This window comes from Oncorhynchus mykiss, chromosome 18 (assembly GCF_057628025.1).
Source record: "Oncorhynchus mykiss isolate SJ-2025 chromosome 18, ASM5762802v1, whole genome shotgun sequence".
Lineage (NCBI taxonomy): Eukaryota > Metazoa > Chordata > Actinopteri > Salmoniformes > Salmonidae > Oncorhynchus > Oncorhynchus mykiss.
Window position 1 is genome coordinate 61,641,324 of NC_143039.1, and position 26,329 is coordinate 61,667,652.

The 26,329-nt window shown below is 43.3% G+C and overlaps 1 protein-coding gene across 1 annotated transcript; it reads left to right on the forward strand.

Moving 5' to 3' along the window:
• Positions 1-372: 372 nt before the first annotated feature.
• Positions 373-25,613, forward strand: LOC110496857 (E3 ubiquitin-protein ligase MYLIP-A). The gene is made up of 7 exons (XM_036953266.2): positions 373-1,296; positions 2,545-2,735; positions 14,074-14,259; positions 19,371-19,568; positions 19,953-20,117; positions 21,196-21,625; positions 23,668-25,613. The coding sequence occupies exons 1-7, from the start codon at positions 1,210-1,212 to the stop codon at positions 23,881-23,883; spliced, it is 1,473 nt and encodes a 490-aa protein (XP_036809161.1). The 5' UTR covers positions 373-1,209; the 3' UTR covers positions 23,884-25,613.
• Positions 25,614-26,329: the final 716 nt, after the last annotated feature.

Below are 26,329 nucleotides of genomic sequence, written 5' to 3' on the forward strand. Positions count from 1 at the left end.
AGGTTGTAGGCCTATACCTAGCTCTAGCCAACGTACAGGAATAGACTGCTCACTGGACACACGGCAAGGATGTGTATTGGGCAATAACAATGGGAGATTTTTGCATTGAACATTTAGATGCTTTTGAAAGTAAGCACAGAAATAAATGGTTGGGGTGCACATAGTCCTCTACTGCTGCTATTTCTGATCACTAGCCTATTTCAATGCATTATTAATTCATATGCAGCTCTCAACTTACAACTCAAGCCACTCTATACCAGCTATTTCCATGGATAGTCAACTCTTATCAAGCAGGTGAAAGACCCATAGACTTATGAGAGGTCCAACGAGCTGCACACTCTGGAGAAAACCCCAGAAGGGGGCGCCTCTGTTGTCCTCATCATTCATTGTAGCCACGAGATGGTCTCGTTTGAATATGGTATGTGCTATTCGGACTCCTTGAGACGTCCCTACCACATTGAAATTTAAATGGTTAAGGTAAGGGTTAAGGTTAGTTATAGGTAAGGGTTATGGCTATGGTTAGGGTAGGGGCTTAAGTTTGGGGTTAGGACAGGGGTGTTGAACAAATTTTGCTCTGGGGGCCGCATTCGGTCTTCAAGGAGATCTGGAGTGCCGCACTGAAAATATTTTATATTTCCTTGACTCTAAATAGTCAAAAATGTATCCTCTATCCATCATGTTTTGAATGTTCTATTCTCCCTGACTGTCTACTGATTATTGGCGGGCTGGACAATCAAGAAACTGTATGAATATTTTTCCATTATCATTTTTATACCGTTTCGATTTCGTTGTAGTTATTTTAAAGGTTTTTGAGTTCGTCCACCACCGGAAAAAAAATCACAATTGTTTTATTTGTTTTACTCAGCCGTACTGAACCATCTCACGGTTTGACACCCCTGGATTAGGTTTTAGCATAGGGATGTCCCAAGGATCCCGGATTGCACTAGCCGTTTGGATATGACGGTGATCGCGGGTGCAAGCCTCATATGCTAAACGCATTGTAATTGGCTGCTTCGGAGTAGTCAGTGCTTTGCATAGCAATTCATTGATATAGCTTACTGCTGGTAGGGAGTGTTTGGCTGCCACACGAAGTGAGAGGGTTTGGAAAGTGGACGAAGGTTTGATGTAGGGTCTCAAAAGAGGAATACCGTGGTTGTGTTATTATTTTAAAAGAGGTATAGACCAAATATAAAATACTAGACAGCCAAAATGCTTTGCCATGTTACCCGTCCGGATTCGGTGGTTATGGAAGTGGAAGTTGATTCGAAGGCGAATGGTGAAGACTGTCTGAATAAGGTAGATACTCATTTTAATTCTTCCTTTTGTTATTTTTCTGTTTTCGGGTTGTTGTTTATATGTTATTTTAGGTTATATATACATTTGTCGAAACACAGTGAAAATTTTCCTGCAAGTGCACATTTTTCTGTGGATTAAATCGCAACACTTTGTCAGCATGAACGTGTTTTTTTGTTGCCGAGATGAGAAATCCACATTTTGATGTTCAAAGTTCCTGTTTATTGTTGGATTTTCTGTCGCCAGGATCAGTTCTCTCTAAACAGCGTTGTCTGTTACTGGATATGTATGTTACATTGCCACACAGCGATACAAATGTGCTTCCTCAATCGTGCAACAATGTTGCTTTGTTTGGAAACAAGTTGGCTACATTTTCCGTAACAAAGAAAGAGCCCACAATTTTGACTTGTGGTACAATTCAACTCATGATGATTGAGTTGGTGATTTTCGAAATGAGTATGAAGGTGCCATCTGAGGGAGTTGCTTCCTGGTAGTCTAGTCGCGAGGAAAGTATATGGCTTTGTCAAGCAAAGGTTACTTCAGTTCATGTTGGTCCCTGTGCATGCTTAGCAATGTTGTGTAGCTTCAATGGGTGTTCTCACGAAAATAGCCTACTGTTGACTTAATTAACCTTGAATATCCAACAGTAGTCTATCACATTGCAATAATCTGTTTTTAGATTTCATAAATACTAAAGTCGTTATTTACATCAATTATCATGTGCATAAAACGTTATGGTGCCAATGACGTAGGCCTAGTCATCAATCCGTAAACATGTGAATTTGTCAGAGGGCCTAATCGTTGTCTTCTAATGAGTTCTAAATAAATTCGAAGCTCCTATCTCATATACACAGCGCGTTGACATGTCCCCTTTGAATCGGTATAGTTATCTCACCCTCCGTCCCCTCTGGATTTCGGCTACACTTGACGTTACATAACTCCGTTCCTTTCCTGCTGCTGGTGAGAGGCGCGTGGGATGCGCTCGTGATGAAGTTTATTACCGCGGGAAAAATATCCACATTTATTTCCCACTTAACTGCTCCAACCGGCTTTACTGCCTTGATATTGATGTATGGCAAATGCAAAAATTATAATAAAGAAACATGCTAAACTGTCTCATATTTTCTTGAAGATGCTCCGTAAGCTTCTCGGCCTACACCAACTGCGGTTATGTACCTTTGGTTTTACTTTGGTTTTTACGTTGATTTTTCTTCTTCTCCATAACTGACTTCTTCCTCTCTTATTCCAAAGGTGTGTAGGAAGTTGGGAATCATAGAGGTGGACTACTTTGGCCTGCAGTTCTCAGGCAGTAAGGGAGAGAACCTGTGGCTCAACCTGAGGAACAGAATCTGCCAGCAGATGGACAATCTGACTCCCTGCCGACTCAGGCTTAGAGTCAAGTTCTTTGTGGAACCACATCTCATACTCCAGGAACAGACTAGGTATGGATGTTGTATATCGCACACAGACAAAATTCAACACCACATGAGCATACATGCATATTACAGTAGTCATTCTCTTCCATCCCTGCATCATCTTGTTACAATGAGAAAAGGAGAGAAAGAACATAGGGAAGTGTATTACTTACTAAATATACATATTACAACATAATCTCTAACTCAACCATTCAGATTCCAGTCATGCACTATAGGAGGAGGAGGATCAGGGGGAAAGAGAAACAACCAGATCTGTCATAGCCTGTGAAGTTAGTTGTGACTTCCTGATTCGGCTGTACAGTGAAACGGCCTACAGTAACCCAGGGTTACTACAGGTCATTGTGGAGCGGAGCCGGGCAGGAGGCAGTAAGGAAATATGATCTCTGTAGAGGTTCCAGACTCCTTTACCGCTGCCCCAGGGTCCCTCTGCCTGGCCCTGCCTGCTGAGAGCTACACCCCCCCCCCCCCCTCCAGACATCCCATGCTGGCTCTCATTCAAACGAATGATGACGTGTGCTCACTTCGGTTTCTTTTGTCTTTCGTATACTTTTTCTCATTCGGGAGAAGTGTCCTTATTAACACTTTTGTTGATGTTGTACTTTTGCCATGGTTTCTTTTGTCTTGGACTTTTACAAAGTCTCGAAGGACATCTCAAAGTTGTAACTTTGTTTAGATGTTAGAAGTGCTTTTTACTACAAACTCTGAAAAAAGGTTTGAGTTGAAAGAACAAAAAACACCTTGTTTTCATAGTTTTTTTCAGACACCAATGTAAAAGGCTTTATTTAGTGTAGTTCTCATATAATATGCTCAATTAGCTCTGTGTTCCGTCAGCCTCATTTAAAAAATCATTCTTCCTCTCTTACACAAAGACTGTAATATAAATTAACCAGAGAAGAAATTGCCCAGTCTTCTAAACTTGTTGAAACGTATCTCTAGCGAAAGGCCTGACACACCGACTTCTGGCTGATGGATAACAGGACCTTTGGAGTCTAGTTTAGTTCTCTCCTCCCAGCCCTTTAGAGGTCCTCTAGTTAGAAGTCTCCATACAAAGTAACACATCCTAACACGCTTGATCCTGACTGAATCTTAGGCTGATTGCAAATGGGACCCTATTCCCTATAGGGGCTTTGTTCATAAGTAGTGCACTAAATAGGGAATAGGGTGCCATTTGGGGGGACACATGCTGCTTTTTTGACTGTAACACTAGTGTTATACTAGTGTATACACCCTTATGTTATACTAGGGAAATTGTTTCCATAACTAGGGCTGACAGTGAGGACTTGTGAAGAGTAGAATTAACAACCTCGGTGTAATCAAAAGATGCTTTGTGGGTTAAAGTCCGGTGAGCCATTGTAATGTAAATGCAAGCTGAAAAGTACCAGTTGCCAGGCTTTGTCCCCAGGTGAGAGCAGGTCCGCTGGAGCCATGGCCCAGTGAGTTACGGGTGCCGAACCGCGTAGGTGGAAACTGAAAAGTCTGAGCCTTTTGGGTAAAACACTGGTTTAAGTCCTGTATGTAAAAAGGTGTGATGCGTCCGCACTCAAAAATATGTTGTAAATCCTGTATGGAAATGCACCAGCAGAGAATCAACTCAGAGCTTCTCTTTTGCTGTTACTAATAGGGTGCTCTGCTCTCATTGCTAACCCCACCACCCCCCAGTAAAGTTTTGCATGCAGCATTCACGTTAATATCATCAGATATCTTTCCACAGCTGTAGGACAGATACGGTATCATTAAAAGTAGATTCTAACCCCAGGCAGTCTGCCAGGGAAGGCATCTGATAACATGCTGTTAGAGGAGAGGGAGTTGTGTGTGGGGCTGAGCCTCTGAGCTTCTTAGCTCCTCTCGCTCTCCAGGCAAGGTCGGCCAGTAACTGTTCATTAAACTGAGATCTATCCCTCTTGCCCCCCTCCCAGCTGTCTCGACTATAAGTACACACTACCACTCCCTCCCCCTGGCTTGGAGGGCAAGTCCTTTTTCCTTTCATTGTCTGTCTTTGAGGATTTTTATTTGATTTATTTTAATTTGACCTTTTATTTAACTAGGCAAGTCAGTGAAGAACAAATTCTTATTTTCTATGACAGCCTAGGAACGGTGGGTTAACTGCCTTGTTCAGGGGCAGAACGACTGATTTTTACCTTGTCAGCTCGGGGATTCGATCTTCCAACCTTTCGGTTACAAGTCCAACACTCTAACCACTAGGCTACCTGCCTCCCCAATGGACTTTGTGTGTCTTTAATACTGGACAGCGTGCATGTGCAGTTAAGGGGAAGAAAAGGGGAGTTGACCAGGGGAGCTAAGGGGTGAGGAAGCTAAAAAGCAGTCTTTCTGAGGACAGTTTTAGGATGCGTGCACACGTCGCAGCGAATGTCGATCTGCCATTCGGCACGGTGTGTTTTTAGGGACCATCCACCGGTAAGCGCATGGCTGCTGACGACTCTACATGTAGAATAGTTTCTCAAATTACGTCTGGTACTCTGTTCAGAGGCGCTAAGTCCTCTCGGCCAGAAAACACTATTGGTGTGTCTGCTATTGGAAGACGTCAGGACCCATGGCAGTTCATCCACTGCTGACCTCTGGCAGATTAGGAGGGTCTTTCACAGATGGCGAGGAGAGAGGGTGTGTGTGGAACCGGGGACAAGAGGAAAGGGGAGATAAAGATGTGTGTGTGTGTGTGTGTGGTGGGGGGGGGGGTGTATAGAGGGAGGGGATGGTAATGTGTGAGTCTTAGTTAAAAGTAGCAAAGGTTTTGCCCACACACAGTTGTGGTGGGTAGAGCTCGTCTCAACAATTATTTTTGACCCGCACGCTGTTACTACCAGATGTAGAATCATTTAAAGTGGTTGAGGATGGGGCCCCATCTCTCGCTCTCTCTTTCTCTGGATGGTGTTCAAGACAATGAGGACCAGATTTTCAGATAGGAAAGAAGGGGCCATTTTGACTTCCTCTGCATCTTTCTCTAGAGAACAGGCCTGTGTGAACCAGTGTGGTGATCTCAACTCATGGAAACTCTCCACACTCATGATGTATATTTCTGTTAGCATGCTGTGTGCTCTCTACTCTCTCTGTTCTAGTGGTGGTATTTGTGACTCAGTGGTTACTGGAAGGTCATGTCTCTCTGTGTTGAAAACAGGTCTTTGTTCCCTCTGTGTGTGTGGCAGGGAGCGAGATGAGCAACAGTGGTACGGGAGGCCGGCAGGGTTCCCTTAAAGCCTTCTGCTTGCTTTGGTTCAGCTGGCGTCTAGCCTACATTTTGGTGCGCATCAACAGCCGTAAAAACTCTTAACATCACAATGTCGTCATGTGCCTTAACCCTCTTTGTGCTTTCACATTTCCCCTCGTAGGGCTACTGCTGCTTCTTCCGCCCGTCACTCAGACCACAAACGGACAGGCTTGCAGGCAAAAATGGATACACTCGTAAACACACATATTCGTAAACACAGATACAAAACGCATAAGTTGGTACTCATAGTGAGGGCAGAACATCTTAGTAAGTAGATGTGGAATGTGTGAATGTGTCTCAAATCACATTTTGTCACATGTGCCTTATACCATAGGTGTAGACCTTAGAGTGAAATGCTTACTTACAAGCCCTTAACCAACAATGCACTTTTTTAAGAAAATATCCCCCAAAAAGTAAGAGAAATGAATAGCAAATTATTAAAGAGCAGCAGTAAAATAACAGTAGCGGGGCTACATACAGGGGGTACCAGTGTCGAGGTAATATGTACATGTAGGCAGAGTTATTAAAGTGACTATGCATAGATAATAACAGAGTAGCAGCAGCATTCCAGAAGGAGGGGCAATGCAAATAGTCTGGAGAGCCAGTTGATTAGCTGTTCAGGAGTCTTATGGCTTGGGGGTAGAAGCTATTTAGGGTTTCTCTTCGACCAAGACTTGGCGCTCCGGTACCGCTTACTGTGCGGTAGCAGAGAGAACAGTCTCTGGCTAGTGTCCCTCTATCTCTTATCTGCATGTGTTTTAGTCTCTGTTTGAATCCATTGGCTTGGTCTGATAGCTTCAAGTGTTGCTCTGTCAGTTGGTGCATGAGAGAGACCACCGAATAGTTTACTAGTGAGGGACACCTCTTAGAAACTAAAATAAACCAATGGAACGTGCTCAAACTAATATCCACCAATAAAACAGAGTGTTCTTGGCAAGTAACAGTGCTGGGTGGTGACCTGACCCAGGGGCCAGGGGATTTTCCAGCATTATAGGGCACACACACTCTTAAAACGTAATGTCCTGGTACAGGAAAACCTGTGGGTAGTAACAGGTGTGTGTACGAAATGTCCTTAGTGGGTGCAGACAGACAAGCTTGGCCCTCCGAGTGCCAGTACACACACACCTATTTCTCTCGCCCTCTGGTGGATTCGGCACACATACAATTAAAATAAAACAATTCTGGTTACATAAGCTTGGCCATTTACAGAATCTTCACTAAATCCTGCTGCTATCCCATTATCCTTGAATAGTTAAAAAACATTTTTTACCAGAGACGCCCGCTCTATGCCAGACATGGGGATTATTAAGTGTGAGGTTGAGTGTTGGAGACATCAGCTAGTGTGCGTTTACTGTTTTACAGTTGACTATTTAGGCATCCCATGTTTCTGTGTTATAATAGACGAGGAGTAAAACCCTAAGGTGCAGCTAGCCACTCCCAGGAAACCGTGATCCATTGTAGGGTTTAACCTGTGTGTGTGGGTCTAAAGAGATTCAGTAACACACGCACTTTCCCACATTTAAAGCTTTCTGTAAATACACACACGGCTCTTGTCTGTAGTACTGGCTCAATTTGGTCAGATTTCTGCAGTTCCTCTTGTCCTCTCAACATCAAACAAAACCCCCCATCCTGATCCTGTAGCTTTGAGATCTCAGAATTTCTCAGCTCCGCTCTGCCCCGGTAGCTTCTGAAACACCCCGCCTGGTCTTTGACCATGGCTTGAGGCAGCCCTGTGTGTGTACACTGCACTGACCAGATATGGGCAGTTTAATATCTACTTCTGCATTTGGTGGGTATTTCCAGAGAAGTAGTAGACTTCCTATTTGTTTTAGAAGCTATTTGCTCAAACCACAACCATGTCCCCTTTTTATTAAACTTTCTGACATTTCTATTGGTTCAGAGATTGAGTTGGCCCCATAGAAATATAATTATTAGAATGTCAGTTCTGTTCTAATAGTTCTAATTTTTTGGTTGAAACTTGTCCCCCTCAATGAATGGTGTACTATCTGCATCATTACCCCTCACTAGCCTGAAGGTAGTGTGTGTTTTCCCCTTGTTGTGCAGTGTTTTAGCATTCTGATCAGGTCAACAGTTGGTCGGGGGGTTAGCTATCCAGAGGGCACAACCATTAACAGACTTAATCTGCCATGAATAAGAAAAGGAATGTTTTTAGTGCCTTTCCCATAGAAATAGAGTCTCTTGAAGGGACTCGGAGCCCCTAACCCTAGCAATTTGACTGGTCAATTCAGCTAATGCTGGGTTCAGAATGGAAGGAAATTATTAAAGGGGCAGTGCAGTTAATGTGATTTCCTTTTTTCTGTTATGAAATAATCTGAAATTGTGAAAATGACGATAATGCATATATGGAGTTCTATTTAAACATGTGTTTTGTTTTTGAATGGCAGCAGCGTGCATTCTTATGGTTGTGTTACAAGTTGAGGGGATGCATTGCCTCTCAGAACGCCGTTAATTGAGTCAAGGTCTTGTTGAATTGATTTGTTACTGTATCTGTCTGCTGTCCACGCTAATCTAATGTGAATTTCGTTATCATAGAGAGGAGATGGAGGAGGAATTGCAAAAAAGTTTGATAGTGTACTTTAATTTTTATTTGGGTGCAAATGCAGGTCGTCAGATGTTTTTCTGCTTTGCAACCCAACTCCAACAGTTTTGATGTCCTCCCCCTAAACCTGAGGAGAGCAGTTTGTATTATCCAGATCTGCCAACTCCAGATGTCTTTGCCAAAAGTGTCTGTCTTTACATGTCTGCTGAAGCAGAACGTTCTAGATATTTTCACCACCAGGCAAATGTTTTTCCCTGACGTTAAGACCATTCGTGTTGTCACAGCATTGCAGCCAGTATGATTAGTTGGGGAGGCAAGATGGTTGTCACAGTCCCTGTCCCCCACCCAGACTTGTTTAACTTTCCTTTTAATTTCTCTGAACTCAAGTAGCCTTCCCTCATATCTGGTTTGAACCCATAATATTAGTCCCTGGCCAGGAAGGATGGCTGTGTCAGGCTCTGGGCTTGTGTGTGTGTGTGACTCCTGCCCAAAGCGCCCTGGCTCAGCCTGGGTTATGTTTAATTACCCTTCTACAATCCGTTAATCTGGAACACTCTCTCCCCTTAACCAGAGGTCGATTTAGCTTACAAACAACTTCTTTGTTCACCTCAAAATGGCAGTTGTTGGATTCATGAGTTCACTCGGCCCAGAACTAAATGTTTCTCTTGTTTATTTGGTGTTTTGTTTCCCCACTTTTTTAACATTTTCTTTATTGCTCTCGTTCCGTTGGTTAAACTATTTGATTAACGTCCTTGTTGTGATGTTTCCGTTGAGAGACTGTAAAACTGGTCCCTGGACTGGGGTTACTAGAGTTCGTTGACTGGGAGTTACCTCTAGCACACAGCTCTGGGCTGTGTTATTTGTTACTTCTACAAACCACATTGTTTAGAGCCTGGCCCTGTGAGCTCTGAAACTGACACTTCTCATTGGCTGACACGGTGCAGTAACTAGGCAGAGGTTTATCATTTCATTTCACAGGGACATTTTGTTCTTCTGGAGACAGAGCTCTGTGACTAATGTCTTCTCTCTTACTACTGAGAGAAGTCAAGTTGAAACAATTATTTTATAGGCCAGGATGGTAAGAAGAACAAAAAGTTTCACCAAATTGCCCTATAATCTGTGATCGGCTTCTTTTTGAGAATGTTTATTCTGAAATAAGTTCATTAAAAACAGTTAGCCATGTGAACAAGCAACAGCTTACAGTGGCACTCCAGTCCCCTGTTCGCCTCATTTAACACTTGATTTACTTTTTTTTAAAAAGGCATCTCAGTGGGTGGTCCAGGTATGTCATGACATAGGTAGGTATAAAGACAGGATGTCAGGAAAAGAGATTTTAACACACAAATCTGGCAAAAAGATGAGTGTGTGAAATGCACTACATTTGGGGAAATCCTTTAAGTTAACTTTGACAATCTAAAACTCCACAGGGCTGCTCTCTCCTAAAACAGTAGAAATGTCACTAATAAACCCAGAACTAAGCAAGTAATCCCTCTTCTCCTCCTGCATCTTCCATCTGTCACAGAAAGGGAGCAATGACCCATATTCCTCCCAGCTACGGCCGTGCCAGGCTACGGTGCACTTTAATTGAATTATTCCAGCTATGTGATGAAGTGTTTAACATTCCAGCAGGAGAACAGATGACTTTGTTAGAGCACCCACTGTCATCTATTGCCCGGTGTGTGTGAACAGTAAATCTACCATGCGGTCCCTTGGTCTGAGAGCAGCCGTTCCGTGCCCCCGTTTTCTTTCCCTTCATCAAGATGACTGTAGTGAATGTCTTAAGAGGCTTTATTCTTCCCAGTTGTATTAAACTGGGCTGGTGGGGGGGTCACGTATTTTCTTCTCCTATATTAGATTCCCCATAGGCTTAATGGGAGACCCCCCGCTGTTTTGTCTGTCTGTGGCCTTCTCCCTTGACAGACAGTGAGCAGCGGTGCGGAGATGTGTCTGGGTAGGGACCAGTATGTTGTGTGGGCAGGGAAGTGACTGGTATGGTGTTGGCAGTCTGGGCACCTCTGGACTGTAATGCTTCTTTGTCCTGATGCAGCCTGGCATTTCTGCCCTCCAGCCGCTGTAGGAGTTAAAGTTAGAGCTGTGAGCCTGTCTGCACCGGTCACTGTCCTGCACAGTGGATAGTCAGACCAGTTTACAACCCCTCCACATCACCACCCTCCACAGTCCACATCAAAGCACTGGGGGAGAGGGGGAGACACTCAACCTGCTGCCCTGGATGTCTACCTCCATAACGGGGTGCTGCTTCCAGAGCCTCCCTCCTAGTCTCTGCTCTTTGTCTCCCAGTGGGGTGTGCTATAGGGCCTGACAGGGGCAGACTCCCCTGATAGAGGAGCTCCCACATAACCAGGAGCCAGGCTCAGGACACCCCCCAGCAGACCCACAGAGAGTTGTCAAGCAGGGATGGATGAGAAATCATGTGTGCTTCAACGACCTGGAAGAGCCAAGAAAAAGCATGTGAGGAGTTTACTCCCATATTTCTTACGCCTGTATTCTCCTCCTAAAGGAAGTGGACAAGTGCACACTAAGGGCAGAAGGGTAGAGAATTGGGATGCAATGTTACTCTGTACAGACTTTGCACAGGCTAGACTGTTGAGGGGTCAAGCAGGGATAGATGAGAAATCCATGTGTGCATCAACAACCAGGAAGAGCCAGGAAGAAATAAAGAGTAGGAAGGAAATCATTACAGTACTCTGCACACTAGACTTGACTGGTTCCTGTACAGTATATAACCCCATATAGGCCATGACCTTGTAAACACCCACCTAGTATTGCACTTCTTACTATGAGGAATGTTCCAAATACTCTATATACCCAAACATGGTAACCTAGCCCATGTTCTAAGCATAGATTAAACCACTCTAGAGTGCAGCATTACATGGGGGGGTGGGTGGTGATAAAGGAGGGGTCCTTTTCAATTTCCACTGGGTGGTGAGGGAGAACAGCCAGGCCAGGAGGGCCTGTGGCCTATAGTAACCCCCAGGTAGTCACAGCCCTTTGTTTCCAACTGGCCAGGTAGCAGCCTACTGGTCACTGTGCTGCTGCTGGACCTAACACAATACAGGAAACGGACAGCTGTGTGTACTGTTCCAGCTAGGGCAGGATCTGCTGGGAAAGGGGGCCAGGGCTGGGACTTTCTGGAATAGATATACTTGGGCAGTTTGTTTAACACCATCTCAAATGGTTGTTTATTATGCCCCTAGAGCTACTATTGTTTAGATCTCCTTTATTGTATGATAATATTCCTCTCAATTCTTGTCCTGATGTGATTCTTCTTATTTTGTGTATCTGCTCCCTGCTAAAGCCAAGGGGTTCAGAGGAGGCAGGAAGACTGAGTGCCAACCAATCTGTGTTCCCATGCCCCCTCTCCTGCCCATAAGGCACTGGGGGCAAGATGAGACCAGTCAACAGTACATCTCTTTTAAAGGCACACTGTCACACATTCTTACTATGTGGGAGTGCTATTTTCCATTGCTTTGTGTTATGGATGTTGCGTTGTTCTGTGTTATTAATTTGTACAGATTGCCTCTGGTGGTGGTATGCCTGGTTATGTTTTACAGTACTGTAAAACTTCAATTAAATGCAGAGACTCATAGCTGTCTGTCACATTTAATAGCCGGGCAACGGCACACATTTCAGCAAATAAACACCTGTTTCAAATATACACCGAGTCTAAATGAATTGTTTACGAGGTTTGGTTTCGATTTGTTATATTACGTAATTTAGTAATGAGTTGAAAAAATGATGGCAATCAGTTTTTATCGGGGGTGAAACTTTCACTGAGGCGCATCCCCCCCCCCCCCCCCCATTCTGAAATTTAATTTTGCCCCCCCTCATAGTTTTATAATTGGAATGTGATACAAAACAAGGCAATGGTGTGCTTTAGGACCATGCGGCTACTTCTGAGCAGTAGGGTAGGCTGTTTATGCCCCCCCCACCACTTCTAAAACCAAAGTTGTGCCCCTGTTATCACCAGTAAGAAACTGCTAGCCATTGGCTGCTTATAGCTGATAACTGCTAGTTAACTGGCAAGCACGAAAGGTCAACAACTTCGGGAATACAGACCACCAGAAATGGGGAAATTGCTATTCTGTCAAGCGAAAGTTGGTATGCCTCCATTTCGAAGAGAACAAAAAAGATACAAATAAATGTTAGTGTGTAAATGATAACGCATTGGTGCAGGAAATGAAGCAATTGATTGAAATGCTGGAAGTGAATGCTGCGATTAAATTAACTACGCAAGTGAGCAAAAACTGTGTGCATCAAGGAAATGGACACCTGGCTCAAATAGAAGCCTGTCTCTAAGTGCCTGTTCAGTGATTTAAGCAAGTAAAGGCCCGGGCTATTTTTTTATTTCAGTTTTATGGTATGTGTGAGAAAAACAAGAAGGCAGTCTGGTTTGGTTCACCCCAGTTGAATTCATCCCATCTGGGGGGGTGGAGGGAGGGAGGGAGGGTTACCTGACCGGCTTGTGCTAGTTTTCAGTTTAGAGACTAGACCACTCTAGTTCACCCTCCTTTTGATGGGAGAGAATGAGTCCTCTGTCACTGCCTCTGTCATATTACTAGTTACTGTTTAACCCAGGGTTTCCAAAACTCAGGGAAAGCCTGGTTTTACCAACCATAAATACAGTCCAGGAGAATAGGCTTTTCCTGTTGAAAGTGTTATCATGTCACATAGGTCAGATGGACCTTGAACTTCTAATAATTTGCGACATCTCTGAAACTAATAAACAAGAAACAAAGCTTTCGGTGAAAACAATGAAAGCCACCTTGACTCTGGTTGTTTTGTATTTGGCTCGCCGCAGCCTAGTGTTCTGCACACAGATCTACAAAGTCTTCCTTGTTTCATCACATTTTCCCCCATGGCCCCCCCTCCCCCTCCACACTTTGAATTTGCCATAATAACAAGCGTTTACCGACAACCAGGAAGGTCCCTTACCTTGCCAAAAGAACAAGATTACAGCATTGTGTTGCCGTTACATTGACTTAGCCCCGTCTTTGTGGGCTTGTGTTGGTATTTAACGGGAAAACATGAGCCAGGCAGAAGGGATGGAGGGAAGGATTGAGGGATGCCTAGGCTAAATGGTGCTATCGTACCCAGACCCCACAGTGTTACATCACAACAGCAGTAGCAACCTGGCTGCTTATCGCGCCGCAGCACACCACTGGGGTTAGTGAATAGACAGGCAATGCAGAAGGTGTACAGGGCTAGCTGCTGCTCCTCTGAACACTATGATAATGGCTATAGAGCTCTGTGTGTGTACACTGCACTCTGCCACCATGATGAGAGCTATGGAGCAATTAGAACACCCGGACTGTGTCACTGGGTTAAAAGTCAAACCACGTCACACACTGACTGGGAACCGCTTTCACTAATTAGCTACTCTGTGTGTGTGTGTCTGTAACCCAACCTCTAACCACCTGCTCCATTCTGTGTCCCTCTCTGATCTACCAACCATCACCTGTTTTTGTTCCAGGCCCTGTGTACCCCCTCTCCTCCCCAATCCATGTCTAACAACTCCTGCCCCTCTCTCTTCCCTCCACCAGGCATGTGTTCTTCATGCATGTCAAGGAGGACCTCCACAGCGGCCACCTGAGGATGTGTTCAGAGCAGGCTGAGGTGCTGAGTGCCCTACTGGCCCAGGCCGAGTTCAGAGACTACAACCAGAACACTGCCAAATACTGCTACTCTGAGCTGTGTGGGAGCGAACCCTGCCCGGCAACAGTCGACAGGTAAGGGCAGGGGACACCTGGGGATATGTTAGACAATGAGTGTAGACTGGACACACCGATGCTCGCACGCGCACACACACACACACACACACACCCCCCCCCGTGGTGTGTTTAAAAAAGGATTTGAGCTTGAGCCTTAATGCTAATTGGTTGGAGTTTGCAGGACATGAATACACTGTTGGAATTTTGAAAGCAAAGCTGCCCTTGACAAGGTTGCCGGCTGGCTGGGTTGGGTAGGTTACTTTCTAAATGTAATCCATTAGTTACTAGTTACCTGTCCAAAATTGTAGTCAGTAATGTAACTTTTGGATTACCCAAACTCAGTAATGTAATCGGATTACATTCAGTTACTTTTAGATTACTTTCCTCTTAAGCGGTATTAGAAGAAGACAAAAATGTATGTTACCAATTGCAAGATAAATCAATGTAAAAGTTTACATAGCTGGCCATAAATGGATGTTACATTTTACTTAATGGGTTGGTTATGTAGGCCTCTTCTAACCCATCTCTTTCTACTACATAAAGTAATATGATTAAATTATATCTTTAGATTAAAAACCAAAGTCTATCAGAATTCCAGTCATTCCAATAAATGTTATACTCTTTGATCTTCAAGAATAGGACTTATAGAAGTATAGATTAGCCAAATAGTTTTGAGGTTATGCTCAGGTAAAACAAAGGACTTAGCCAGCCCTACTGTGGTGTTTAGGATTTTGTTGTAATGGAGAAATGTAACCACTGTCAGATTAATAAACAGAGCTATGGAATCAAGGACGGACCATCCATGACATCAACATTATAGTTTTAACCATGTTATCAGGCTATACAGTGTTTATTTACATTTACAATGTATACAAACATAGGAGAAAATAAGCTTGTTTTGGGTTCTCATGGAGTGTGACAGTTGAATTAAGCTCATGAGGCATATAAGTTATATTCTTCAACAATTGATGGATATATGTATGTATGCATGTACAGTTGAAGTCGGAAGTTTACATACACTTACGTTGGAGTCATTAAAACTCGTTTTCAACCACTCCATAAATTTCTTGTTAACAAACTATAGTTTTGGCAAGTCGGTTAGGACATCTACTTTGTGCATGACACAAGTAATTTTTCCAACAATTGTTTACAGACGGATTATTTCACTTATAATTCACTGTATCACAATTCCAGTGGGTCAGAAGTTTACATACACTAAGTTGACTGTGCCTTTAAACAGCTTGGACAAATCCAGAAAATGATGTCATGGCTTTAGAAGCTTCTGATTATCTAATTGACATAATTTGAGTCAATTGGAGGTGTACCTGTAGATATATTTCAAGGCCTACCCTCAAACTCAGTGCCTCTTTGTACATCATGGGAAAAACAAAAGAAATCAGCCAAGATTGTACTTTTTGGAGAAATGTCCTCTGGTCTGATTAAACAAAAATATAACTGTTTGGCCATAATGAACATCGTTATGTTCAGAGGAAAAAGGGGGAGGCTTGCAAGCCGAAGAACACCATCCCAACCATGAAGCACGGGGGTGGCAGCATCATGTTGTGGGGGTGCTTTGCTGCTGGAGGGACTGGTGCACTTCACAAAATAGATGGCATCATGAGGTAGAAAAATGTTGTGGATATATTGAAGCACAAATGGGTCTTCCAAATGGACAATGACCTCAAGCATACAAGGTTGTGTCAAAATGGCTTGAGGACAACAAAGTCAAGGTATTGGAGTGGCCATCACAAAGCCCTGGCCTCAATCCTATAGAAAATGTGTGGGCAGAACTGAAAAAGCATGTGCGAACAAGGAAGCCTACAAAACTGACTCGGCTACAACAGCTCTCAGGAGAAATGGGCCAAAATTCACCCAATTTATTGTGGGAAGCTTGTGGAAGGCTACCCTAAATGTTTGACCCAAGTTAAACCATTTAAAGGCAATGCTACCAAATACTAATTGGGTGTATGTATACTGACCCACTGGGAATGTGATGAAAGAAATAACAGCTGAAATAAATCATTCTCTCTACTATTATTCTGAAAATGTCACATTCTTAAAATAAAGTGGTGATCCTAACTGACCTAAACAGGGAATTCTTACTAGGATTAAATGTTAGGAATTGTGGAAAACGGAGTTTAAATGTAGTTGGCTAAGGTGTATGTAAACTTCCGACTTCAACTGTAGCTTGTACTGTAGCCTACAAAAGCCCATTCCTGATCTTTTCCCGCGACCCATCAAACACATTTGATGTGTCGTCATAGTGGTCTCTGACGCATGTTTTTAAGGAGCAAACTTAAACGTGCCTCTTTTAATGCTTTTTTAATGCAATGAATGTCATTGAGTAAACACAAGTGTCAAAGATTTTTTTTCCGCAAACATCCTTTCTGAATTGAAAAGTAATCCTCAAAGTAAATCATCTAGTTTTTCAAAAGTATCTTTAATCGGACTACAATACTTTAGCTGGTAACGGATTAAAGTTACCGTTATTTTTGTAATCCCTTACATGTAATCCATTACTCCCCAATCCTGCCGGCTGGCTTAGTGAACAGATATGGTAGACCGTAATGTTATGGTAGGCTTATGATATGGAAGTATCAAAATCCAGCTGAACCAAGTGCCAGATGTGGTGTTAATGATTCATCCAACATCAGTCATCCATCTAGTCAGGTGCTTCAAAGAGAAATTCCCAATGTTTAAAATTAATCCCGAAACAGATTTATACCTTTAATCATTTATGACCATAATTTACATGAAATGAACTTCTGTTGCATTGGCCAGACTTGGGTACCCAAGCTGTGTACCTATTCTCAAGAATCTAATGGTTGGTGCTCAATTCAGTGTAAAAGACTAATTTACTACACCCTAACCCCTGATTTGCTCCAAGCCGTAACCTTGCCTTCTACTTTTTGGATATGAACCAGTCAGTCGTGTGCAGCTGACATAAACATTTGTGCCATGAGAACCGGGTATGAGTTACTCTGGCAATGCAGACAGCAGCACAGTTTGGAAATCCAACACTCAGACATAATTTACAAACAAAGCAGTCTGTTAAGTGAGCCTGCCAGATCAGAGGCAGTAGGGATGTTCTCTTGGTAAGTGTGTGAACTGGACCATTTTCTTGTCAAAATGTAACATGTACTTTTGGGTGTCAGGGAAAATGTATGGAGGAAAATGTACATTCATTTCTTTAGAAAAAAAGTAAAGTATAAATAGTAAAGTACAGAAAAAAATGACTTAAGTACTTTACACAACTGGATAACACCACAACTCAGAGGGGTTGAGTTAAAAGTGTAAGTAAAATTTTGTTTGGACCCTGAGTGCGATTGGCCAATAAAGTGATCTTTAATTTGTATCTTAAACAACACGCGCTCACAAGGTTCCCTCTACGGAAAGAAAGTACCCCGTCCCCTCCCATGTTGTCTCCATGCACCCACTTGTTTTTCACTAGCAGAGGTAGGTTTGCAATTGGAACAACAAAGTTTGACCCACATGATATCACGCAGTGTGACATGAGCAACAGACGGAGGAAACTTGGGTTGTGTCTGAAATGGCTCCCTATAGCTAGCTAGTGTCAAAAATGGCACACTATTTCCCCATAGGCTCTGGTCAACAGTAGTGCACTAGATGGGGAAAAGGGTGCCATTTTGGACGCAAACTGGATAACACATGGTCACAATGTTCCCTCTACAGAGACACACCCCTCCCGTGTTCCTACCATGCAGCCACTTGTTTTTCTTAGTCATGAACCAAACCTGTTCAGGCATTGAACTGAACACCTAAGGGACAATTAGAGCTACAGTAGCAGGTTTGAGTTTTAGCCGGTTACATATTCTGGAAACACTCTAAATCAAAACTTGAAATAGGAATAATATTTCATCTGACTTGACCCATTCCTTTAAACAGCCATAAACAGGACTATAACTAGGTGTTAAACATCAATTTATCCTTTCTGTGAAACTAAACCTAAATGCGCAGTCAACGCTCACATCAGTTTAGTTTTCTACCACCAACCCATAAAGCCCACAATAGACAGTATCTCTCTCGCAGAACCATGCCAGGGAGTAGCACAGCAGCTCATTGACTGGTTAAATCAACAGTTTGAGAAGCAGCAGTTTGGGTGCAGGCCAATCTAAACTAGGGACTGTTTGTGCAAGGTCAGAGGATGGATCTATCACTGTGTTTACACACTCTAGGGGACACACACTAGGATCCCACCTGAGATCATAATTGGAGGGTAAATGCAGATGTCAATGTACTGGGTTAATCAGGATTATATGGACACGATGCTCTCTTGTTAGTGTGTTTTCAAAATTATAATAGCCAATTTGGTAATTTTATTCAGCTCTGTTTTTAGTAATTGGCGAAAGCATATTTCTATTGCACTATGGGTAATTTTATGGAAGTTCTCGCTCCGCCTAATCAAGCTTATGTCTTGGGATGATAACACAGTACAGATATTGGTTGTGTCGTGTCATAATTTTAGCATAGCTGTAAATGCTAAGATTGGAAACAGCTTTCCAATGCCCGAGGAAAAAATGTCATGCATATCATTCTACCATATTGAAGCAATTACTGCAGGAAAATATAGTCACTGTTGTGGCAGTTTCCGAACAGCAAAGCTGTCTGTAAAGGAAAAGTATTGACATTTTCCATTGACAGGACAGACATCAGTGCATCAGTAGCTGTATGAGTAATGTTCATATGAACTGAGGAAGTAAAGGCTTAGTCCATGAGTAATGTTAACTCAATAATGGCTCACTTCATACTCTAATTCACACTGCACATATAGTGAGGAGAGAACTACTAGCAGCGCAAGCAGAGGCTCACATTACATTATAGTAACTGATTCCCTTATTATTTGATCAGATTAGGGGTATGATGGGTTTATATTAGATAATCTGCTCTCTGGGTGACACTCACTGCTCAGGCAGCACCCAGCAGTCTGTCACGTTGTTCAGCTGAGTGAAGATGGGATTTCTGTACTGTTTTCTCACAGCCCTCACAGGAAATAAATACAGAATATGAACTATTTGAAGCATGGTGGCTCTGTGTAAGTCTTTGAAGCTATGAGGCTCTGGATGTGAACCAGTAGTGACACTGCTGTCTCTCTATCCATCACTTCACAGTATCATCTCTAAGCACAAGGCGTTGGAGGGTCAGAGCCTGGGGTCGGTGGAGTACCAGGCCCTGCAGCTGGTGTCCAGTTTGGAGCACTACGGGGTGGAGTGGCACTGGGCCAGGGATGCAGAGGCACAGAGGCTGGCCATAGGGGTGGGCCCGGAGGGCATCACTGTCTGTAAAGAGGACTTCAGCCTGGTCAACAGGTAAATGAAGGCTCTTCGGGCTACTTAACCAACTGCTCCATCTCTTGTGCAGTCAGCTCAAACAGAATATAGACTAAAGTCATATCAGAGCACTTTGTATGTGGGGGTGCACAATATACAATTTACTGTACATAGTTCAGAGTATCTCCTACAAATACTGTGCTTTACTGAAATGTCCATATATATATGAAGTGTAATGTCTACCTGATTTATCCCACAATCTTTACCTTTGAGGAAATCTCTTATTGTTCTGAGATTGTCATCATGGAACTGAAATCCTGTAATATTACACAGTATTGCAAACTGTTGTACAACATTGTGTAATGTTACAGGATTTAGTTTAAAGAATAGTTTCCACCTTCAACTTTTCTTTATCCATTCTAGGATCAGCTATCCCATAATCCAAATAGCCACCCAGTCAGGGAAGAGTGTTTACCTGACGGTGATCAAGGATACCAGCGATAGTGTGGTTCTACTATTCAAGCTAATCAGCAACCGGGCTGCCAGCGGACTGTACCGGGCCATCACAGAGACACATGCCTTCTACAGGTGAGGGGACAGAAGAGGATCCACTTGTGGGGAGCCAAAACACAGTCATGCAGTCCAATTATGCAGTGCACTCCACATATAGTCATCATAATTGTGCAGTTACATTTGATCGCCAAGTGATCCAAGGTATTATTGATCAAATGTTCCATGATGAAACCTTTTAGGGACTGGTTTCTCCGCTAACTATTTAGTAGGGTTGAAAGGAGTGCTTCTGAGTATAGTATAGAGCTACAAACACTGACAACCACCCATGGGCTGCACTGTCATGCTAATGAATTGACAAAATGTTTATTTACACTACCAACTGGATCATTCTCTCTAAATGGTATTTCTGTCACTTATTCAGCCGACTTTACGGCCCTCAGAATACACGAATGCTCCTAAAGCACTGTAGAGTTCTACTGCCTAGGGGGGCAGCTAACCAGTCAAGCATTTTACTTCCCCATTTAGAAGTCCTGATAGGTCAGGTTCTCTCAATCACTTTCACTCAACATTTTGCTCTGTTTAACATGGAGTGCTGCTCGCTGAATATGCATCCTGAATTACAGTTGTACACATTCACTGAGACTATGCTATGGTCCTTAAGGAGGAAGTTTGTTGAAGCCACTATATACCAATTCCTTTTACATGTTCTTGGTCTGAAGTGATTGATAAAGCCATAGAATGTAATAGTGTTGATATTAATGAAAAGGTGCTTTATTCTTCCTGGAAAATGAAGGTCAGCCATTTAAATTGGCCTACTGCAGAGCAATGAGATTGTTCACAGCTAGGTTATAATAGTCACAAAGATGACCTCTCTAGTGTGTGTGTGTGGGGGGGGGGGTTCAGAATTTTTCACCATGTCTTCCCCAGGTTGTGGTGATGGGCTTGTTCTGTACTTGAGCTTAGTGTAGTAACTGTTTCTGGATCAGATTTAGAGGATTTCTAGTCCTTAAACATGATCAATCCCATGTATAGGTTGAGTCAAAGTGGAGGATTGGGAAATCAATTGATTAAAAAAATTGTCCAACGTTCAATTGACTGATGAAGGAAAGTTGGATTGACTTCTTGGTTAATAACGTCTCGCTTTCTCTTCCAGGTGTGACACGGTGACCAACGCAGTGATGATGCAGTACAGCCGTGATTTCAAGGGCCACCTGGCGTCTCTCTTCCTCAACGAGAACATAAACCTGGGAAAGAAGTACGTCTTCGACATCCGACGCACCTCCAAGGAGGTCTACGACTACGCACGCCGGGCACTCTACAACGCCGGCATCGTGGACCTGGTGGCACGTGCGGCGGGGACGGGCGGCGAGAGGACGCCTTTGGGGCACAGTCCCCTTCGTGGCCAGGGGGAGGGGGTGGGGGAGGATTGTGGCAGCTGCCAGCAGAGCAGGGCACTGCTGGAGAGACTAGAGAAGCTCAGGGAGGCTCTGCTGTGTATGCTGTGCTGTGAGGAGGAGATAGATGCAGCCTTCTGCCCCTGTGGACACATGGTATGCTGCCAGACATGCGCCAACCAACTACCGGTGAGGAGACTGAGACGAAAGTCATTGCTTGTAAATGATTGAATGTTGTGCATGTTGGTTTTGGTCAAATTGAGAAACAACTACTAGTCAATGAACACTAACCTATGCACCATTTTTTTTTAATGGTTTTTGGTCAAGTCGACATTTGGATGCCACCACTACCATCTACCCCCATGAATACGAAAGCTGTCTCGCTAGGTTTAATGTCTTCCTTTTCTGGTAGTCCTTGGCACAACACAACAAGCACACTCTAGGGTTCTAGCTGTGTAATACCATGAGTGGCAGAGCACAGATTCAAGGAGAATACTTGATTTTTCTCCTGAGTCACTCCCTCTGAGCAGTAACCTCTCTTTCTCTCATATCCATTTTATGACTTTTAAAAACCGATCCAGTATTTTGCTCATGTATGGGTTCAGCTCACCTGATTGGCCCTCCCACTAATCTCCTAAATTTTGCTTGAACTGCCGTCGCAGATGGTGAGTTAGCGGCTGTGGATTAAAGCTGCCGGCAGCAGGCCAGCAAATGTCTATTCCACTAAATCCACAGGGAAATGTGTCGTTTTATGTGGCTGGACCCAAACACAGTGAGAGGAGAGAACTGCCACGCAGGGAGAACATTCCGGGGAGAAAAAAATCTTTCCAACATGGCCGCCCCCTTAGCCTTTTCTAAACAGTGTATCGTGGATAATTCCATCTAGTGGTCCCTAGTTGGTTAACAGGCTTTTACACAGCTATAATACAATTGACGGGTTAAATTAAATTGGATTGTTATTCCACTACTCTTCACTGTCACTGACAGACTGGTTAGTATAATTAGTCTGTTCTGGATGTCTTCAATATGATTCTGAGACTCTGGCTGCCTGGTCCATTCTGCAGCCCCGGGCTTGTGGTTTTGTGGAATGAGTTCGACTCACACGTGAACAACCAAAACACTGTATATGCCAGTGGAGGCTGCTGAGGGGAGGACGGCTCATAATATTGGTGTAAATGGAATGGTATCAAATACATGGTTTCTTGTGGTTGATTCCATTCCAGCCATCACTATAAGCTGTCCTCCCCTCAACAGCTTCCACTGGTAAATAGGGTGGTGTTTGAACCCTTTGAAGCTGTGTTTGAACCCTTTGAAGCGGTGTTTGAACCCTTTGAAGCGGTGTGTGAACCCTTTGAAGCGGTGTTTGAACCCTTTGAAGCTGTGTTTGAACCCTTTGAAGCTGTGTTTGAACCCTTTGAAGCGGTGTTTGAACCCTTTGAAGCTGTGTTTGAACCCTTTGAAGCTGTGTTTGAACCCTTTGAAGCGGTGTTTGAACCCTTTGAAGCTGTGTTTGAACCCTTTGAAGCTGTGTGTGAACCCTTTGAAGCGGTGTTTGAACCCTTTGAAGCTGTGTTTGAACCCTTTGAAGCGGTGTTTGAACCCTTTGAAGCGGTGTTTGAACCCTTTGAAGCGGTGTTTGAACCCTTTGAAGCTGTGTTTGAACCCTTTGAAGCGGTGTTTGAACCCTTTGAAGCGGTGTGTGAACCCTTTGAAGCGGTGTGTGAACCCTTTGAAGCGGTGTTTGAACCCTTTGAAGCTGTGTTTGAAGCGGTGTTTGAACCCTTTGAAGCGGTGTTTGAACCCTTTGAAGCGGTGTGTGAACCCTTTGAAGCGGTGTTTGAACCCTTTGAAGCGGTGTTTGAACCCTTTGAAGCGGTGTTTGAACCTTTTGAAGCGGTGTGTGAACCCTTTGAAGCGGTGTGTGAACCCTTTGAAGCGGTGTGTGAACCCTTTGAAGCGGTGTTTGAACCTTTTGAAGCGGTGTTTGAACCTTTTGAAGCGGTGTGTGAACCCTTTGAAGCGGTGTTTGAACCCTTTGAAGCGGTGTGTGGATCTGCATGTGCAGTACTTGTAGCACACAGTGGTCCAAAGACCGTAGTAACAGTGCCATTGCTTTGACAAACCACCGACAGCCATGTCTTCATGTTCTTTGATATATTTGACCTGTTCCATTTCTGTAACTTAACAAGTGACAGCTAGTCTTATGTTGACATTCAATTATCTCTCCCCAGTTGTGTCCGGTGTGTCGATCTGAGGTGGAACACGTGCAGCATGTCTACCTGCCCACCTGCACCAGTCTCCTAAACCTCAGCAACACCTCCCACGACGACGACAGCAGCCCCGTCCACAGAGCTATCGGTGGGCTAGCATATACCTGCCACACCAAGGACCACTCCAACACCAACAACCACCACGACTCCAACAAGATCTACCAGACTGAGACATAAACCACTCCCCCACTTCCAGACTGCATCCCAAATAGCACCCTGGCACCCTACATAGTGCTGTCCCCAATAATGCACTAATTAGGGAATATGATGCCATTCCAGACACAGTCCAGTCCCAACACCACGGTTTCTTTGTTTATCACCTTACCATCCTGACAGTGGTATTTTTCCACTGTCGATATTTATTTTTTTAAACCAATGATGGATTTGGGATTTTGAATTTCCATTTGAATTTTAGGATTATTGCCTATTATATTTTCTTAATTGAACTGCAGCTGTTGATTTGATCAGCAGTAGCGGTGTGATCGGATTTATTTCATTTGGATTGTGCTTTTGTTTGTTTTTTGCTCCATATCCGTGTACAGAATGTGAATGATCTATTGGGCTCATAACCTGTAACGCTTGTACAATATGAGGGAATTCTGTGTTCTAGGAGAATAGTAGGCAACGTACATAATCGTTCAGTTTTATAAGTATATTTGCATTTAAGTTTCTTCGTTTTAAGCTTTTAGAATCTCATTTTATGGTTCTAATGGAGTGAAATGCATTTTTTTGTTCTGTTTCCATGCCAATGAGAAGTTATTTGGGGGTAGGAATCTGGCCCTGGTACAGCACTGCATTCTGATTTTAGAGAAGTACTTTCCCAAAAGGCACCCTATTTCCTATGTACAGTACTGCACCACTTTTGACCAGTGGTGCACTTTGCAGGGAAGGGGTGCAATTTGGGATGCAACCAAGGGGAAGTCTTGACGATAAGCCCGGTATTAATGTGTATTTGAGTGCCAGGTTCTGGAACCAAACCAGAACTCTGACAGGGAAAGATAAATGGTTGAATCTCCTAGTCCATTCCCAATGGGTCTTTATAAAGTAACTCCACTCATACGGAACTCTATGAGCTCCAGACATTCAGCATTCTATCCCATAACAGAACCTTCACAGATGGAAGCCCCAAAATAAGATGCTCCCTGTATTCTTTTACTCAATAAGTGATCTGTGATTATTTATTAGTAAGGCTGTTTTTTTAACCTGATCCCAGATTGGCTTGTGTTGTATAACTAACCCAGGTTTTAGGAGTTAGCTATACAGCACAAGCAGTTCTGGGACCAGGCTACTGTTTTTCAGCCTCTACTGTGTAGCGGTGTGTGTGTGTGTGTGCGTCCTCAACTTCTGTTCTATGTGGTCAACTAGGGAGTTCCTTATGATTTTATTATTAAAGGGTACTAGTCGATCTGTCAGTGCAATACGAGCTGCTTTTTGAGTTATTTTTTTTGGGGGGGGGGGGGGGGGTGGAAGAATGAATACACTGTCACTTTACCAAGGAAACTTCACCAGTGTTTTATCCATAGGGTTTTGCCTTAATGTAGCAACACTGGCTTGCGTCTCAAGTGGCACCCTATTCCCTATGCAGTGCAGTGCAGTACTTTTGACCAGAGCCCATAGCACTCTGGTTGAAATTAGTGCACTGTTTAGGAATAGGGTGCCATTTGAGACAACGACATTGTGTTTTGATATGCATTCTTTCTTTGAGGAATATGTTGTCTTTATTGCTGACACCATTTGGCACATAGTCACTGCAGGGGATTGATTATTTCATCTCTTTGTTCAAGTAGGATTTGTTTCTGTTTTCTGAAGCAAAAACTATGCTCTGCAAATGTAGAAAGAACTGTCTTTTATATTGTATTTCTTTGAACTAGAAAAGTATTAATAAAGTTTTTTTTTTTAAACAAGCATTTGAGTTGTTTAAATTGTATTTTTTGGGGGGGGAAATGTGTTCATTGATCTAATTGGCTTTGGCTGTTCAAGTTACCCCCTTTCACCTCTCACTCACTCTTTCTTATTCTCAATGGGGACAGGCACAACTGAAAGGTCAGATAAAGATATGGGGTTTAGATGACTGAGGCTCTCGTTACTAAAGATTGATGGAGGCTCATAGGGTTAAAAGTTCATGCCTGGCCTGGTATGCCACCTTATTTAATTAATGCTTTTGTTGCCTGTCATTTTAAGTAGTAAATCCATTATGGTTTCTGTGTACTGATCTTGTATCAGAATGCATGTGTTCAAATTGCACTAACGGTACAGTGCAATTTGTATTGATTTAATTTAGGATAAGATTGCTTCACTGTGATAATAGTTTGAAGATCGAGGGGAGGTGACACCATAGACCATTGCAGAGTATTGATCCCTATCTGTGTACATGCCACACACAGTCAGACAAAATCAATGCTGTTAGATTCCAAGGGCACTGGTGACTGCTGGAACAGAGGGAGGGTTCAGGAAGAATGAGGTGATTGCTGCTCATCGACAGAGAACCCCTAAGCCTTTCTTTAGCAAAAGCCTTAAACTTGCTGCCTTGCTGTCACACAGAAAATGGTGCCTTTATTTCGCCACCTGTCTAGTGACAATCTGCAATATTTACAGCTGTTCAATAGTCCTTTTCAATTAATGA